Source organism: Narcine bancroftii, chromosome 5 (genome assembly GCF_036971445.1).
Source record: "Narcine bancroftii isolate sNarBan1 chromosome 5, sNarBan1.hap1, whole genome shotgun sequence".
Lineage (NCBI taxonomy): Eukaryota > Metazoa > Chordata > Chondrichthyes > Torpediniformes > Narcinidae > Narcine > Narcine bancroftii.
In genome coordinates, this window is record NC_091473.1 from 107,928,641 (window position 1) to 107,948,206 (window position 19,566).

A 19,566-nucleotide genomic window follows, 5' to 3' on the forward strand; every position below is an offset into this window, starting at 1 on the left:
GCTTCCTATCCCCTAGGTTAGTAATTCAGCCATACAAGCTGAGTATGCTCTAGAATAGCAGCCTTAAGGATGTTGTATGGGAGGTTAAAGGGTTCCATTATTGTCATGTAATACTACATTTAGAATGTAACATACATTAAATTCTTTCATCTGGATTAACTAGAACAACTTCCTCTTGACATGCGATCTGCTCTGGAAGTTGAGCCACAAGTGAACTGAATTTTGTCTTCTGACTTGTCACACTGAGGGTGGAGAAACGAGCTTTGAGGATTGTGAATCACATTGGCACATTGTTAATAAAAAGTGGGGGAACCCCCAACTTGATCTTCCTGACTGCTCCTTTAAGGGGTTTATCCTCATCTCTTTCCATTTTTACCTAGAAGGTGCTGTGAGCCCATGGGGTCACCACTTGTAGCAGGTATAATTCACCCAGTATACACACACAATTTAAAGAATACTCACTCATTTCTCAGTACAAAATGGAGTCAACTCTCTTTATTCTTCTCAGTCACAACAATGCATTCTTCATCCCAAAAAACACCTCCTAGCCAAACCCCCTCTGGCCTTCTCATTCACTCTCCATCACATGGGTGATCTCAACGCTCTCAATCTGCTCTTCCTGTGTGCTAAGGTCCATCACAATGTACACATCCACCTGATCTGACCCACTCATGTGCGCTACTACTCCTGCATGTCACCCAGATACATCATCAGTGGAAACCGGCACCGCTCCTGATATAGGTAAGCACGAGACGATGACATCCTGTCACTGAGCCACTTTTTAAAATTCAATTGGCCACATATCCCATATGCCCTAACCTTCCATACCAACCTACTATGTGGGATGTTTATTAAAGTTTACTAAGATCCATATAAATAACATCAACTGCCTTGCCCTCATGTACCCACTTTCTCAACTTCTTCAAAAAATTTATCAAGCTCGTGAGACACGATTTACGAGGCACAATCTATCGGGCTCTCGTTAATTTTCCCTTGGCTATTGAAATGTTGATAGGGTGGCGGCCCATCACCACGGAGATCGAGTCAGCATGCGCAGTAGTAAACAGCAGCATAACAAACTCTAACACATCCCTTAACACAGCGAACCGGCGCAGTTGAAAGCTGGAGCAGTACAAGACCAGCAGCCCTAAAATGGCGCAGGACAAGCTGCCCAGCTAACAGACAAATAACAGGCTGGGGAAGAAGAGTATTCACATGCAAGAATGTTCCCACACGCTATTGTTATTCATGCAGCTGATGTCAGCCAATCAAACAAATGGCGGGAATTCCAACTGTATAAAAGGAGCCTTTCCAGCCTCAATAAATCTCAGAGCTTAACCTCCCAAACTGCAAGTGTATGTTTCTTTGTAGCAGCCGGGTCCAATAAATTCCATCTCTCAGAATCCTCTCCCACTGATGTCAGACTGACAGGTCTGTAATTCTCCGAATTATCCTTACAGCCATCTTAAAACTGTAATTACATGTTTGCCATCCTCCACTTCTTCAGAACTTCTCTTGTCCTTAGTAAGAAGTTAAAAATGTTTGTTAGACCCCAACAATTTCCTTCCTGCCTTCCCAAACTGTTCTGGGATGCACCTGGTCTTTACCTGGAGATATATTTATCCACCTTGATATGATCCACGGCAACTAACATGATGCAGACATGCCCAAAGTAATTTAGAATTACCTCCCTCTCTTTTCACTACTGTTTACCCTGTTTCATAGTAAGAACATTCGCAAAATATTTCTTTACACACTTCCCCATCTCTCCTGGCTCTACACATAATGCCCATCCTAAACTTTAAAATGGATCTATTCTTTCCCTCATGACCCTTTTGTTCTTAATATGCTTGTACAATCTTTTGGATTCTCGCTTGTATTTTCTGCCATAAACATCTCAAAACTTCTTTTAGCTCTCTGTATTTCCCTCTTCACTATTCTACTACATTCCTTATACTCCTCAAGTGATCCTCTTGAACCTATCTGCCTATGCCTCATCCACATTTCCCCTTTCTTTCTGATCCATGTCTCTATATCTCTTGTTAACCAGGATTAATTTACCTTGTTATTCCTGCCCTTTACCCTATCAGGAACATGTTTGTCCTGAATCTTCTTCATCACTCTATTAAACTTATCTTGCAATTGTATTTTTTAGCCTCGAACGTTTGCGTTCAACTATTGCTAGTTCCTGCCTAATCATGTGGCAATTGGTCTGCCCCAATTTAGGATTGTAACTTGAAGACTAGTGTTATCCTTTTCTTTAACTATCTTAAAACTAATGGAATTGTGGTAACTTGTCCCAAAGTGTTTCCCCTACCAATAACCTGGTTATCTGACCAGCTTCATTCCCAACTACAAGGTCCTGGACATACTAATCAAAGTTCAGCCCATCCGATCCCCAAGCACTTTGACATTCTGAGTCAATGCTGGGGAAGTTTCTATCTCCTCCCCATCCCTTCTGCCCGTCACACCGAGAACATTAAAAGCTACAATATCCCATTGTCGTGTACATATCAACATCTTAAGATCATCACCTTTCCCCATAGGCTTCTTGCATTAAAATAAAGACAACTATGTCTTGCCTCAATGCTTGTCTTCCACCATCCTGTTCTGCTTCAATGCCCTTCCCTTGACTTCCTCGCTATTCTTATCCTTTTCAATACCTTTCTTTCCATCTTGGATCCCAATCCCCTGCAAGTCAAGTTTAAACCTCCTGGGTGAATTGAGCAAATCTCTTTGCGAGAGTATTGGTCCCCCTCTGATTCAGGTATAGCCTGTCTCTCTTGTACAGGCCACCTCTGCCCCTGATGATATCCCAAGCATTTATAAATCTGAAATTGTCCCTTCAGCACCAATTGCTCTGTTTTCTGTTCATGTGGTCTATACTCCTATTCCTGCTCCCACTGGCATATGGCACCTGAGGTCAACCAGGAAATACCACCTTGGAGATCTTACTTTTTAACCTTTGTCCAAATTCTCTACATTTGTTTTGCAGGACCTCATCCCATTCCTACCCATGAAATTGTAATTGGTACCAAAGTGCTCAATGATTTCTGGTACTCACCCTCCCTTTTAAGAATGCTGAGGAGTCAATCTGAAACATCCCTGACCCAGGTAGGAGGGTGGCGAATCAGTGTAATTCATTGACATTGAGAGCGATGGAGGCCAAGTAATTGAGTATATTTTGATAGGTTTTGAGAAGGCAGGACAATGGGGTTTTGAGAAAAATTGGGTTGAGAGGAAAAGCACACAAGCAAAGACTCAAATGGTTGATCACACCTGATGGGCCAAATGGCCTAATTCTGCTCCAACATGTTAATAGATATCCAAGAGGCAATGTACAATCTGGAAGTTTTGCTTTTAGTTACAGAATCTCCTGTCAGTCTCTCTGACTATTTCATCTTCTCTGGCTCTCCTTTTCTCCCCTTCTGAACATCAAAGCCAGACTCAGTGCCAGAGACACAACTGCTTGAACTTCCTCCTCGTAGCTCATCCCTCACCTCCCCCCTCCACCAACAATATCCAAAACAGTATAACTTATTAGAGGGTTCCTACAATCTCAGGCAGTACCCTCTACCTTTCTGGGTGATCACCCAGCTGTTCCCTATCTGCACCTTTGGCAAGATCACCTCACTAAGGCTCTTATCAATGATGTCCTTAGCATCCAAAAATGTATTCATTATACATGTTTGGAACTGTCACATCAAAACATTTGTATGCCACAAGAACTACTAATAGGTTCAAAGAATATATAACTGACTTAAATGCTATCAGATTAAAAGCCAATAAAACCTATCAGAACCACAAATTCTGATTTTATTTGTGGATTGTTTATGAAATATATCAAATTCAAAGTGCAATCTGCAATGGTAAACAGGTCAGATCAAAGTTTAACTGCTAATTACTTCTTCAGAAATCTTTAATGAATAGAATGTGTTTGAAACAGCAAGTTCAATGCTGGCTTTTGTACTTGTAATGGTGACTTTTGACATATTAACCATTTATCATTTTTTAAATATACTTTACATTAAATGTGCTCAGTTCTTAACACGTCACAGCTGATTTCAATTGTTAAATAATGTCATATTTATCAGTTATCTCCAATTAATTTCACCTAATCACACACCATTTCCATTAAAATAATCTCTATTGATCAACTTCAAAATATTATAAACCTTCCTGAAAATTGCTTCTCTATTAGTTAAATGTCAACATATTTTCGACATCAAATACTAGCATTTTACAGGATAATGGTTTCACTAAATAAATTATAAGTTTTACTTTGCTCATTTTCACATATTCTAGAGCTGTTGTGATGTTTCCTTGTTGCTTTGCTCTCAGTGCAGCCAATTTATATTCCTTCTGTCTTCTAAATAACAATGCTTTTGTCTTTGAATCATCACACCCTGCAAAACGAGAAAAAAAATACTGACTTTAAAAATCATTGTAAAGTTGATCTATCACTGGACTGGTTTCAACAACTACTTCAAATGATTTCCTAATTTTATTTGAAGCTTAATCCAAAACTGACTGCAAGATAGATTTTGTTTATTACCTAATTGGTATTTATAATTGCTTTCAGTACCTCACTGACAAAAGGCAAAGGCAAAGGAGGAAAAACCCAACACCCAACCCCAACCAACCAATTTTCCCCTGCAACCGCTGCAACCGTGTCTGCCTGTCCCGCATCGGACTTGTCAGCCACAAACGAGCCTGCAGCTGACGTGGATTTTTACCCCCTCCATAAATCTTCGTCCGCGAAGCCAAGCCAAAGATTTATAATTGCTTTCAGTACCACCACTGTTTTTCAAACAACTGCAGTATAAATTTATCAAGGAGAAACAAGAGCACATTTTAACAAGGGAAGTCCAAAATCATGGGAGTCATGAAACATAGAAACAGGTCTTTCAGCCCAACTCATCCACACTGCCAATCTAAGATTGGCTGATTTGCCTACATTTGGCCAATAACCCTCTCAACCTTCCCTATCAATGTTCCTGTACACAGGTGTTTTAAACGTAGTAACTTTATTCGCTTCAACTGCTTCCTCTGACAGCTTGTTCCATATATACCCATCTCCTCTGTGAAAATATTGCCCCTCAGGTCCCTTTTAAGTTTTTCTCCTCTTATCTTAATTCTATGCCCTAAGTTTTATACTCTCTATATATATCTACAAGATTACACTCATCCACTTAGATTACAGAGAAAAAAAATCTTTGCCAGTCTCTCTTTGTAACTCAAGCCCTCCTGCCCCAGTAATATCCTCATGAATCCTATTTGCAGTTTCTAGCTAAATGGTATCCTTTCTATAGCAAGGTAATCTGAATTGTTCAGTTCCTTCACATATTATATAGACAATACCAAAATTATTAAATGCCAAGGATGCAAATATCAGTTGAAATTATAACAGACTTAATCTGGTTGCAGTTATTCCTCTAGGAATTGTTGCCTGTGGTCGTCATGTCCATTGGCTCTCTTTTCAGAAGTGACTGACAACTGGCAAAGTTGCACGTAGAGCTTCACCAGCTGTAAAAGCTTGCAATGAAGTGACATTTAAAAACATTAAAATGGAGGAAAATAATTTTAAAGAATTAAAAATCAATTGAACTAATGATATCTCAAAAACTATAACTCACAAAATAAGCGAATAAAACTACTTTAAAAAGTAACCTACATTGTCCTTTGATTCCTAATTAATCTAACCTGCTGATGAATTTAAGAGGCAATTCCATAATACTGGGAAACTTGGTGACTGGCCATGGCCACTAGAATCCATAAAAATAAATGGCAGAATGAGAGAATTTCCATTTGATACAATACCTGAACCATCACTTATCGTTGCAGAGGATACGTCATTGGCATCTGACTGAGTGACAGTTGCAGATTCTGCAAGAACATTGTGAGAATCAGACATAGAAGGTAACACAGTCACATTAGAATTTGCAGGTGTATCCTCTTCCGTATTTTCAGCTTCCATACTTTCTGCATTTAAACCATCAGGTTGGAGTACTGCAGCACTGCTTTTACCAATGGCCACTGGAGGAGGAATTTCCACCTCCTTTATACTTCCACCTTTCTTTACAGATGCCAACATTGCCTGCAAAGTCTGTTAAGCAAAGAAATCAGTTAAAGACTGCAAATGCCATATTTAAATACAAACTTTAGAATGACTTTTTATATGATTTCTGACAAAAGTACTTTAAAACATTTTCCAATAAACAATAAAACTTTTTCAGTGTGACAGAATATTGTCTCAATATTCTTTTAAGAAATTACATTTCTAGTAATGAACAACTCCTTAACAGCAAATGTCAAAATGAAGATCCAAACTCAAACGAGAGAGCGGAATGGTTGACATATTGGTTAGCACAAGGCTTTTACAGCACCAGCCATCGGGACAGTGGTTTGAATTCCATGCTGCCTGTAAGGAGTTAGCACATTCCCCTCATGTCTGCATGGGTTTTCCCCGGGGGCTTCAGTTTCACTCATCTGTTTGAAATCCAGGGGCTAGTTGGGTGTAAATTGAGCAGCACAGACTTGTGGTCCGAAATGGACTGTTATGTGCTGTATGTATGAATTTTTTTTGAATATTTTATTTTTAGGTTTATTCTATAAATATACATATCAAAATAAATTTATATATATTATAAATAAATATATAATGATATAAAATATATAAAGAGGAACAAAATAAATATATATATAAACTTTTTCTTACAAAACACAACAACTCCTTCCTTCACACCCCCTTCATAATATAAATCCGTACACCATGAGGACTTACAGTTGGGATAAGAAAGTCTTCATTGGGGAGGTCACTTACATTTGTATAATAGTAGCTCTTTATTGAAATTATATTTGGGGCCCTATATAATCCAAATATGGTTGCCATAAATACATCATATTTGTTCTTTAGATTGTATATGATTTTTTTTCCATTGGTATACAACTGTTCATCTCTGTCTTCCATTGTGCTATCAGTAGAGGGGAGTAGGATTTCCAAGTAATCAAAATAAATTTCTCAGCCACAGCTAATGGTATTTTAACAATGAAATTTTGAATTTAGTTAGTTTATTACTTATAACAATAAAGTTGCCCATGTGATAACCCACGTGCTTGGAGGTCAGGTGAACCGGCTCAGAGTGTAACGTGTGCGCCATTGGAGCAGCCGTACCAAAGATGTCACTGTGCGTCCTTCTCTTCCGTTAGGGGCAAGGAGCCCACATGTATACACGCTGCACACTTACATAGCCTTGCCACAACTTCCGGCACAAGGGTTTCAAGTGCTTTAAGAATGTTGGTGGAAGACAAAATAAATTCATGAGTTCTGGACGATCCTGCTGACTACTGATCTCATCTTTCGATCTGCTAGCACATATGCTACGTTGGTAGCCCCAACAGATCCAAATGCACTTTGGACGTCGCATCATGGATGCTGCAGCAGTAAGTGCTGTTGCGTTGAAAAGGCCCATTTTCTGGAAACTGAGGCCCCGCAAGTGGTTCGCCCAGGCGGAGGCACAGCTCCAGATAAAACAGATTATATCAGACTCCACAAAGTATTTTCACATGGTGAGCTCTTTGGACCAAGACACCATGGCCCTGGTAGACGACTTAATCCAGGCCCCAACAGAAAGCAGCAATACAATGTGCTGAAAATGCTACTAATCAGCAAGTTCGGACTCTTCAGATGTGAGAGGGCAACCAGGATAATGCACATGGACAGCCTAGGGGACAGAACCCCTTCTGCTCTGATGGATGAGATGCTGGCGCTGGTAGAAGGACACAAGCCTTGTCTCATGTTTGAGCAGACGTTCCTCGAGCAGCTACCTGATGACATACAGCTGCGACTGGCAGACAAGGAAGGACTTCAGTGATCCCAGGAAGGTCATGGCCAAAGCAGACACCCTCTGCTGAACCAAGAGGGAGAACAAGTCCGCTGTCAATCAGCTTCCCAGCCCCAGGCCACGCCATAGACTAAGTCAAGTACATCACAAGACTGCCAGCAGCCCTACAGGAGGACAGAGACGCTGAAAACCAATGGTGCTTCTACCACCAGAAGTGGGGGTGGGGGGGGGGGGGGGGTGGGGGGGGGAATGTCTGCCGCTTCCAACAGCCCTGCTCATTCCTGAGAAATGCTAGGGCCAGCTGCCACTAATGGCTTCCGCGGCAGGCCAACCGGACAGCCTACTACATGCTTGGGACAGAATTTCTGGATGCCATTTCCTTGTAAATATCAGCATGGAGATCAGTGTCCTACCACCCACGCCACTGGACACCTGGACAAGAGCATGGGGCCACCTTACACGTTGCCAACAACAGCTTCATAAGGACGTACGGCAAAAGGAAAATAACACCGGTTAGGCGCAAACATGTTCAAATGGAACCACGTTGGCCACCGTTGAAAAGCCACTCCTGGGAGATTTCCTGAGGGCCCTAAATCTACTGGTCGACCTTAAAGACAAGACACTAGTCCATGCCAAGACCTTCCAGACATTCCCTTTTGAGGTTGCCATGGTACCTGCTCCTCACTTGGGCTCGGTTGCCACATCTGGCAATGAGTACAGCAGGATCCTGGCTGTTCCCATCTGTCCTCAGGCCGCAGTTCACCTTCACCATGCAGAGACACAGTGCAGCACTACCTTACCATCCAAGGGCTACCCCTCCATGCAAAAGCCAGATGACTGCTGCCAGACAAGCTCAACTTGGCTAAGGAAGAATTCATGTGCATGGAGGAACTTGGGATTGTCCACAGATCAGATAGCCCATGGACCTCACCACTGCACATGGTGCTGAAGGCAACCAGGGGTTGGCGACCATGCAGGGTCTACCGCTGTCTGAACAATGTCACCATACTGGACTGCCACCCCATCCCACATTTCCAGGACTTTGCAGCCAACTTACACGGTGCCCATATTTTCTCCCAAAGTCAACCTAGTACACAGCTACTATCAAATCCTGGTTCACCTTGATGAGATCCAGAAGACAGCCCTGATCACCCCTTTTGACCATATCGTATTTCTGCGAATGCCACTCAGCCTTAAAAATGCGGCAAAAAATTTCCAGCACGTCATGGACGCAGTGGGCCGGAACCTGGACTTCCTGTTCATATACCTAGATGACATCCTGACTGTGAGCAGGGACCATATTTCCCACCTCTGCCAATTTTATGCCTGCCTCAGCAAATTCAGTCTCACCATCAACCCTGCCAAGTGCCAGTTCGGGTTAAAGACCATTGATTTCCTGGGCCACAGCATTTTGAAAGACGGCGCCACTCCCCTACCAACGTAGAGGCCACCTGGCATTTCAGCAGACCTACCATGGTAAAAAGACTGCAAGAGTTTTGTAGGCATGGTTAACTTCTACAACTGATCCCTCCTGGCTTACGCCAGCATCATGCGCCTGCTTTACAACCTGATGCCAGGTACAGAAAAGACACAACCTGGAACGCCGCCGCCGCTTTCCTTCAAGCAAAAGAGGTCCTACTTAATGCCGCTATGCTTGTGCACTCCAGAACCGATGTCCCAACAGCCCTCACAGTTGATGCATCAAGCACTGCAATCGGCGGGGTACTGGAGCAACTCATGGACAGACAGTGGAAACCCCTAGCATTCTTCAATAAGCATTTACGACCACCCGAGCTGAAATACACTGCCTTTGACAGGGAGCTGCTAGTGCTCTACCTTGCCATATGACACTTCAGATATTTTCTGGAAGGCAGAGTTTTCACAGACCACAAACCATTCACTTTGGTATTCACGAAAGTTTCAGATCCCAATCAGCCTGACAACAGCGCCACCTTTCCTACACCTCTGAGTTCACGACCACAATCAAGCACGTCTCCAGCAAAGACAACGTCATGGCGGTTGCCCTTTCCAGACCGACAATTCAGACTTTTTCACAAGATGTCGATTACTCCGAGCTGGCAAAGGTGCACAGGATGATGACGAGACATGCAGCTACAGGACCACGATCTCCGGCCTGCAGCTGCAAGACATACCCTTGAGCCAAGGGGAACAAACCCTACTCTGCGTCATATCCACAGGCAAACCCCTCCCTTCGTCCCAACGCCCTGGAGGCAACGATAATTTGATTCAGTAGATGGCCTATCACACCCCTCAATCCAAACTCCGGTTTGAATGGTCTCTTCCCGATTTGTATGGGATGGACTCAGGAAGCAGGTCAGTGATTGGGCACGGACATGCACTCAGTGTCAAACATCCAAGGTCCACAAACACACCAAAGCTGCCCCCAACAGTTCAAGTCTCCAACCCGCAGATTTGACCACATTTACGTCAACATTGTGGAACCTCTGCCAGTGTCCCGAGGTGCGCGGTACCTTCTCACCATGGTGGATTGTTTCACCAGGTGGACCAAATCCGTTCCACTCACTGCCACCACTACTGACTCCTGAGCCTGGGCCCTAGTCGGAATATGGGTAGCACTCTCTGGCATCCCAGCATACATCACTTCTGACAGGGGGGGCTCAGTTCACATCCAGCCTATGGGCAGCATTGGCCAGTCTGCTGGGAATCCAATTACACCATACCACCACCAAAACACGCAGTTGAATGGCCTGGTTGAATGTTTCCACAGATATCTTAAGTCAGCACTCATGGCCAGGCTCACAGCCCCCAACTGGGTGGAAGAGCTCCCCTGGGTCCTTCTCGGGGTTTGCAATGCAACCAAAGAAGACCTACAGGCATCATCGGCAGAGCTGGTCTACGGCATCCCCTTATTGGTCCCTGGCGAGTTTCTGCCACCTGAAGGGGCAGAAGATAGATGACACAGTGGTTCTACAAAAGCTCCGAGACAGATTTGGTAACCTGACCACCACCCTGCCCTCCCACCATGGCCAGGCACACGCCTCCATCCCCAAGAGCCTAAAAAAACTGTGAGTACATGTTTGTCAGATAAAACCGGCCACCACTTCAACGGCTGTACAAGGAGCTGTACAAAGTGTTATGTAACAATGGGCCCACCTTCTCATTGGATAATGGGGGAAAATAAATTTTCATGATCGAGCGCCTGAAGCCAGCCCATCTGGATGTAGAATAACCGGTTGCCGTGCAATCAACCAAATGTAGAGGCAGGTTGCCTAAGCACAAGACTCGACAGTGGGGACAATATTGCTGGTTCTTAAGCCGGGAGTGGAATTCTGTGGCAACACATGCACTTGGTGGTCAGGCGAACCTTCTCCAAGTGTAATGTGTGTGCCATCAGAGCAGCTGCACCAAAGATGGTGCTGCGCGTCCTTCCCTTCCATAAAGAGAAAGGAGCCTGCATGCGCGCAGGCCACGCACTTACGTAGCCTTGACAACTTCCAGTGCGAGTGGGCGGGAGTTTCAAACGCCTTAAGAAGGCTGCGTAAGACAAAATAAACTCACGAGTTCCGGATGAACCTGCTGACTATCAAGATCTTTTGCTCTGCTAGCACAGACGCTACACCTAAACAATGAAGCTCCAGGTCATCCATGAAGCCCACCCGTTATCCTTGTTAATATTTCAGTAATATCCTGCCAGAAAGGTCTTATCTTCACACATGGCCATGTAGCATCTATAAACGGTCCTATTTCTATTCCATATCTAAAAGACAGCTCGATATTTCCAATTTTAATTTATGCAATTTCTGTGGTGTGAGGTATAATTGGTGAAGAAAATTATATTGTACTAATCTGTACCTTGCATTTATAATTGATGTCATGCTATCCAAATACCAATCAAACCAACATTTTTCCATTATTGCAACTCCTAAATCCAACTTCCTTTTCTCTATCTCTGTAACCTGGTTTTGCACTCTCATCTTGGAGAGCAAAGTACATCTTAGATATAAATTTAGGTGTATTCCCCAGCCAAATAGTTTGTTCCATATCACTAATTTTAGGTGGGACCAAGTTTAGTCCCCATCTTTATCTTTCTCTAAAGAACTATTTAAACTGGAAAGAATGTCCCATTAGCTACTTCACACTTATTTCTTAATTGTTCAAAAGACACAAGAGATTCTTCCATATAACAGTCATCAACATATCTTACTCCTTTGTCATACCATGAATTCAATATTTTGCTACCCAGATTCATAGGCAGCAGTACATGTTTACATAATAGTGTCCTCAGTGATATCCCTTTTTTTCCTAATACATTCATTTATTTCTTGCCACATTCTAATCATGTGTATTAATATAGGATTATCCATTTTTTCATCATCGACTTATCATTCCACTTATAAATAAAGTCCTTTATTGTCTCCTATTTCATTGAATTCAGCCCCATTTGAATCCATGAAAGGGAACTGTTTTTTTCAAAGAAAGATGATAGAAATCTTGCTTGTGCTGATGGATAATATTTCTTAAAATCTGGAAGTCTAAGTCCTCCCAGTTTATAGTCTCATGTTAACTTTTCCAGTGCAATCCCTGGTACTGTGTTATTCCATAGGAATTGTCTGGTCCAATTATGTTATAATTTAAATAAGTTTTTAGTTAGTACAATAGACAATTGAAAGAGATACTGTAGTCTTGACATTATCTTAATTTTTATTACAATTTACCCTTCATACCAATGTAATCGGCGGATGTTTCCATTTCTGTAAATCTTTTTCTATTTTTTCTAATAGAAGGGTATAATTAAGCTTATATAAATTCTGTAAATTATTATCTGTTATTATTCCTATGTATTTAATTCCATCTTTCTTCCATTTAAATCTGCTATCTTTTTGGTATCTTTCATAATCAAAGTTCTGCAATGGCATAATCTTATTTTTATCCATATTTTATATCCTGTGATATATTATATTGTATTGGCAGCTACACTGCTAACTGAAATTAATTACATACAACCAGACGGGTTGAGCTCAGTGAGCAGAAATGACATTGCAGGCTGCCTGGCTGGCCTTATACTCCCAGCCTGGACTTGGCTGAGAACCGCGCTGGGGGCACTGACGTCACCAGGGCATCACATGGGTCCCCAAGCACGGCTTTCTGAGCACAGTGCCAAGGTCGAAGGGGAAACCCCCGACAGCGCCATTTTGGCTGGCTGCCCCGCCGCATATGTTACAAGCGGGGCCGGTTCACCTGCCTAATGGCGTGCCGCCACACAGCCCCACCTCAGAACCGGCGCCGATGTCCTTTTTAGTTAGGCGGCCTCGCTTCCTGGGCTGGGCCACAACTACTGGTTCGGTGAGGTCAAGGTATGTTAGCATCAGCCTGTCCACCGTAAAAAGTTCCCTCCAACCGCCTATGTCCAGTGTGAACGTGGACCCTGAACGCTGGCAAAGTTTGTACGGCCCTTCGTAAGGCCTCTGCAGAGGTGCTGTGGATGGGCCTCGCTGAATAAAAGCGTACTCCTTGGAATCCAGTTCACTGGGGATGTAAGAGGCCCGTGTGCCATGTCTGGGCGGCGGTGGGGGTGCAAAGGAGCCCAACTGGGCAAAGGAGGTGGGGGGGGGGATAGTTTATGCAGTGATCACTGGGGGTTGTGAGGTTTGTTGACAAACTCACCGGGTAGCGCTAGCGGTGCGCCATAGACCAGCTCGGCTGATGACACCTGTAGATCTTCTTTGGGCTTCGAGCGGATGCCCAGGAGCACCCAAGGCAGTTCGTCCACCCAGTCGGGACCGGTGAGGCGGGCCATAAGTGCCGACTTAAGGTGGCTGTGTAGTCGCTCGACCAGCCCATTGGCCTGCAGGTGATAGGCTGTGGTGCGGACTAGCTCGATTCCCAGCCTGTTGGTGAGCTGTGCCCAGAGCGCAGAGGTGAACTGGGTGTCCGGATCGCTTGTGAGGTGATTCGGGACGCTGAACCGGGCAACCCAACCGTGCAACAGAGCTCGGGAGCAGGAGTCCATGGAGGCATCTGGCATTAGGTTCGCCTCGGGCCAACAAGTGGTGCGGTTCATCACCGTGAAAAGGTAACGGTTACCCCGGAAACGGGCAAGGGCCCGACGATGTCCACATGAATGTGGCTGAACCGTTCCTGGACATGTTCGAACTCTTATACGGGTGCTCTGGTGTGCCTGTGCACCTTGGAAAGCTGGCAACGGGTGCAGGTTCTGGCCCAGCCCGCAATCTGCTTCTGCAGCCAGTGCCAGACAAAACTCTCTGCCACCGTATGGAATGTGGACCTGATGGAAGGGTGCAAAAGGTCATGGATATGGTGGAAGACTTGCCTGCACCACTGCTGGGGAACCACTAGTTGCGGGGTGCCCATGGAGACATCACAGGACAGTGCCCTCACTCCTAGGAGCCGGGATGTCCTGGAACCGCAGGCCCGTGATGGCAGTCCTTAAGGCTCGCGTCTCCTCGTCGGACTTCTGGTCCCAGGTGAGCTGCTCGAAGTCGAGGCCGGGTGTCAATGCGCAGATGGCCGGTCGTGAGAGTGCCTCTGTGACCACATTGTCCTTCCCTGCCTTGTGCCAAATGTCGTTGGTAAACTCTGACATGAAGGAGAGGTGATGCTGCTGGCGGGCCGACCAGGGATCCTTTTCCTTGGCAAGCGCCTGAGTGAGGGGTTTGTGGTCGGTAAAGATGGTAAAAGTCCTTCCCTCCAAGAAATAGCGGAAATGTCGCACTCTCAGGTACGTACCCAGTAACTCATGGTCGAAGGCGCTATACTTGCGCTCTGGTGGGCGAAGAAGCCGGCTGAAGAATGCCAGTGGCTTCCACTGTCCATTCACTTGCTGCTCCTGGACGGCACCGATGGCTGTGGCACATGCGTCGACGGAGAGCGCCATATGCAGGTCAGTGTATGGGTGGGCAAGCATGGTAGCCTTCGCGAGGGCATCCTTCGTGGCCTCGAATGCCCTGCAAGCCTCTAGAGTCCAGGCAAGCATTTTGTGTTTGGCCGCGATGAGGGCGAAGAGCGGCTGCATGATGCACGCAGAGCCTAGGATAAAAAGGTTATAGAAGTTGACCATACCGTGAACTCCTGCAGGCCCTTGAGATTGCCCGGGTGTGGGAACCCCTTGATTGCGGCGACCTTCGTAGCGGCGGGCATGGCTCCTTCGGCCGTGATGGTATGGCCTAGGAACTGCATGGACTCTTTTTCCCGAACTGGCACTTGGTTGGGTTGATCGTGAGGTTGAAGTCGGCCAGTCGGGCGAAGAGGGTGCACAGGTGGGCCTTGTGTTGCACCCGATCCCTGCTGGCAACAAGGATGTCATCCAAGTAAAAGAAGATGAAATCCAAATCCCTGCCCATTGAGTCCATAAGGCGCTGGAAGGTCTGGGCGTCGTCTTTGAGCCCAAACGGCATGCGAAGGAATTCGAACAAGGTGAAGGGGGGGGGTGATGATGGCCATCTTGGGTATGTCCTCGGGGTGCCCCGGGATTTAGTGATACCCACACACCAGGTCAACCTTGGAGAATACCCTCGCACCATGCAGGTTGGCCGTAAAGTCCTGGATGTGAGGGATCAGGTAACGGTCAGGAACTGTCGCCTTGTTGAGTCGCCGGTAGTCTCTGCAGGGGCGCCTTGGGACCAAGTGGAGTGGTGAGGCCCAAGGGCTGTCAGAAGCCGAATGATCCCCAGCTCCAGCAGATGCAAAAACTCTTCCTTCATCAACTGGAGCTTTTCCGGTGGGAGCTGGCGTTACTTGGCGTGGACTGGTGGGTCTTGGGTGGGGATGTGATGGAACACACCATGGTGCGGTGAGGCAGCAGAGAACTGTGGCTTGAGGAGGGCTGGAAACTCATCCAGGATACGCTGGAACTCGTCCTTGGGTGTGCTGACTGTGGCCATCTGTGGCTGTTCTGTGCGGGAGCCGTTGAGGCGAACGGCCTGAAAGGTACGGGCATCTACTAGGCTCCTACCTCGAATGCCAACCAGGAGCCCATGGGCAAGGAGGAAGTCGGCACCCAGGATGGCGGTCGGAAGGGAAGAAATGGTGAACCTCCATGAGAACTTTTGCCGGACGATCTGGAAGTGGATGGTCTTGTCTCCATACGTCCGGATCTCTGTTGCATTGGCTGGACAGAGGGGAGGTCCTTGAGGCCGGTTCCTGGACTCGATGGCCGTGGCGAGAATGATGCTGATCTGGGCTCCAGTGTCGATGAGGAAACGTCGGCCGGTGACTGAGTCCCGCAGGTAGAAAAGGCTGTGTCCCTGGCCAGCCGCCGCAGCCATTAATAGCGGCCAGCCTGCTCGTTTCCCTGGAACGAGGAGGGCTGACGATTCTTCCGAACCTTGGCTCCTCAGCATTGGTGGTAGAAGCAGATGCCTTGCCTCTGGTTATGCTCTTTGTGGCCCCTGTAGGGACCGGGTGTTCCTCCGCAGCGCTAGAGGAAGGCTTGGAGTGGTCATGCCCATGACTTGCGACCTGCTGGACTGCTGAACCCTCCAGGAATCGCTCGAGCCATAGCTCTTGAGCCTTCTGAACAACCTTCCGCAGGTCAACAAAGCTCTCTTGGGCCAGTACCAGCCGGATGTCCTCAGGCAGATGGTCGAAAAATATGCGCTCAAAAAGTGGGCAGTTGGTGTGATCGCCCAAGAGTGCGAGCTTTTCGTCCATTAGGTCAATCGGGGACCTGTCCCCTAAAGCATCGAGGTGCAGCATCCGAGCAGCATGGTGGCGCCTGGATAGTCGAGGGAGCTGGTGAGCACCCGCTTGATGGTCCCATATTTATCTTCCGTGGGTGGGTGTTGAACGAGGTGCAGCACACGTTTGATGGTGGCCTTGTCCAGGGCGGCGACCACATGGTAGAACCTGGTCATGTCTGATGAAATCTGGCAGAGGTGGAACTGAGCCTCTGCGTGGCTGAACCAGGTCTCCGGTTCCTGCACCCAGAAGTCAGGGAGCTTGACGGCTATAGCACTGATGAAAGGGTTGCTCATGTTGGTTGGTTTCAAAGGCGTTTGAACCTGTCAGGGTCACCAATTGTAGCAGCAGCTACACTGCTAACTGAAATAACACACAACCAGACGGATTGAGCTCAGTGAGAACTGATTTATTGCAGGCTGCCTGGCTGGCCTTATACTCCCAGTCCTGACCTAGCTGAGAACTGCACTGGGGTCGCTGACGTCACCAAGGTGTCATGTGGGTCCCCAAGCACGGGCTTCTGAGCCCAGTGCTGAGGTCAAAGGGGAAACCTCCGACTGTGCCATTTTGGCTGGCTGTCCCGCCATGTGTGTTACAAGCGGGGCCGGTTCACCTGCCTAATGGTGTGTCACCACATTATTATATATAAATATGTTTTTAAAAGTGATAAGATTGTGGGGGGGGGGGGGGGATTTATTGTAGGTCACCACAAACAAAGTAGCACTTCACACCTCAGTTAAAATGCAATAGCTTTGCTGAAAGTGAGATATTGAGGCACAAAGACAATAAAAGCCTTTTTGGAAATGCTTTGCTAAAGATCTTCAAAAGCAGGTGCAAATGAAACAGTCCACACTCAGAGGCGGATAGGATCTTTCAGAGACTGGGTTAGGAGCCCTGTAGGAAGGTCATGTGGTTTTGCAAGCAGAGAGAGAGAATTGACCAAGCAGGCTTTCTCTGAGAGAGAGAGAGAATTCAGTTGGAGTTCGGCAGTGGTTTTTGGAAGCTACAGCAATGACAAGGTGGCAGCTTGTTGAAGATCCCATTTTGGAAGGTGGGTTGTGAGTTCTGAGTTCAGTCTGGTGAAAAACCTTGTGGTCCTTACAAGAGGACCATGAAATAAAGGAAACAAGAGGAACTCTATGGTGACCTGGAAGAAGAGGTTTTCATTTGGAAAACCCTGATGGGGAAGGTTTCTTCGGCAAGTCACTTAAGTAAAGATCGTCGGAAATCAGTATGTGTGTATTCAACGATCAACAAATATCTCTTTGAAACCAACTGGAACCTTCCTGAGCGGTATTCATTCACCCTTTCACTCGAGCCTGGTGAAATTCATAAATGTTAAATTCTGTGCACAGTGTAAGAATTGCCTGATACCGGTGAACTTGGAGGAGTGAAAAGTGAGATTGGACTGCGAATCAAAGAACTTTCCTGAACATATACACATTACATAGACATGCGCTTAGAATTAGAAGGGGGTTAAGTTAATAGTAATAAGTTAAAGGTTGATCCTGTTTTTATGTTTAAAGAAAATTAAAGGTAACTTTTGTTTAAGTAACTATTTGTCTTGGTCACACATGTCAAACTCAGGCCCGCGGGCCAAATTTGGCCTGTGATATAATTATATTTGGCCCGCAAGATCATATCAAATATATATTAGAACTGGCCCGCTGGCCACCGCGCCAATATAGCGCATGCACAGCTAATACTACAAATCCCAGAATGCTTTGCAAATGCATTGGCGCCGGCCCGTCAGCCCGCTAATTGCCTCCACCTCCTCTGTTTACTTTCATTAGCATCTGCGACCTGTCGCCCAACTCACATGTAATAAACCCCTTATGAAAAATGGTCAAATGAAAGACAGAAAACAGGATCTTTCAAGACAGGTGGGAGGCAAACTCTGACCCCAGAGTTTGATGAACTTGCATCTAAGAAGAGATGCCAAGTATCTGGTTTAGACCCAGGTGCATCAGAGTAAATCACAGTGTAGCAAGCTAAGCTTGGATTAATATTTTCTTTGGTTAACTTTGGATTGTTCATAGTTGAAAGATTGGATTTTCATTGAAGCAAGTTGTTATTTTTTTGACTTGTTGACTTGTGAAAAAAAATACATTTAAAAGGAGTTTAAAGGCTATAGCTGGCAGAACCCGCAAGCATCGAATCCACGCTGCTGAAGACCCAACTGCACTGGATGGGTCACGTCTCCAGAATGGAGGACCATCGCCTTCCCAAGATCGTGTTATATGGTGAGCTCTCCACTGGCCACCGAGACAGAGGTGCACCAAAGAAGAGGTACAAGGACTGCTTAAAGAAATCTCTTGGTGCCTGCCACATTGACCACCGCCAGTGGGCTGATATCGCCTCCAACCGTGCATCTTGGCGCTTCACAGTTCGGCGGGCTGCAACCTCATTTGAAGAAGACCGCAGAGCCCACCTCACTGTCAAAAGACAAAGGAGGAAAACCCAACACCCAACCAACCAATTTTCCCTTGCAACCGCTGCAACCGTGCCTGCCTGTCCCGCATCGGACTTGTCAGTCACCAACGAGCCTGCAGCAGACCTGGACATATCCCTCCATAAATCTTCATCCGCGAAGCCAAGCCAAAGAAAGAAGAAAGGCTATAGAGAAGTATTATTTATTGAATATTTTATTTCTCATTTGTTAATGCTTCTTCTGGAAAGAGTTTAACCAAAACTATTATTAAACATTTATTTTAATAAGAAAAAGTTTAACATTACATATGTTGAAAGAAGAGAAAACATGCAGATGTTGTTGAAAATTTTCAATAAATATTTAGTTTGGCCCACGACTTAGTCCAAGTTTTTAATTTTGGCCCTCTGTGATTTTGAGTTTGACACCCCTGGTCTTGGTGAATGAACTTCTATTGTTGCTGGGTTTTGGAGGCCTCTGGCCATGTAACAATCCTGATATTCTTCCATATTTTTCTAATATTGTTTATAATCTTATCTGTGATATACTTCTCTTGACCTTCTAAATCTCTCACATATTCTCTCTTAAGATTTTTAGTACAAGAAATAATTTGTC

The 19,566-nt window shown here is 45.6% G+C and overlaps 1 protein-coding gene across 8 annotated transcripts in view; it reads right to left on the minus strand.

The window, feature by feature from the left end:
• Window positions 1-19,566, minus strand: part of cc2d1b (coiled-coil and C2 domain containing 1B) — a 167,405-nt gene that overhangs the window by 68,166 nt on the left and 79,673 nt on the right. For all 8 annotated transcript variants that reach the window (XR_011357855.1, XR_011357856.1, XM_069938670.1 and 5 more), the window contains 2 exons: window positions 5,821-6,106; window positions 4,282-4,406 (listed from right to left, as the gene is read on the minus strand). Coding sequence is in view for 6 of the 8 variants with exons in the window: in XM_069938670.1 (XP_069794771.1) it covers window positions 4,282-4,406; window positions 5,821-6,106 (411 nt within the window). In the remaining 2 variants the exon portion in view is untranslated. The remainder of the gene's footprint in view (window positions 1-4,281; window positions 4,407-5,820; window positions 6,107-19,566) is intronic.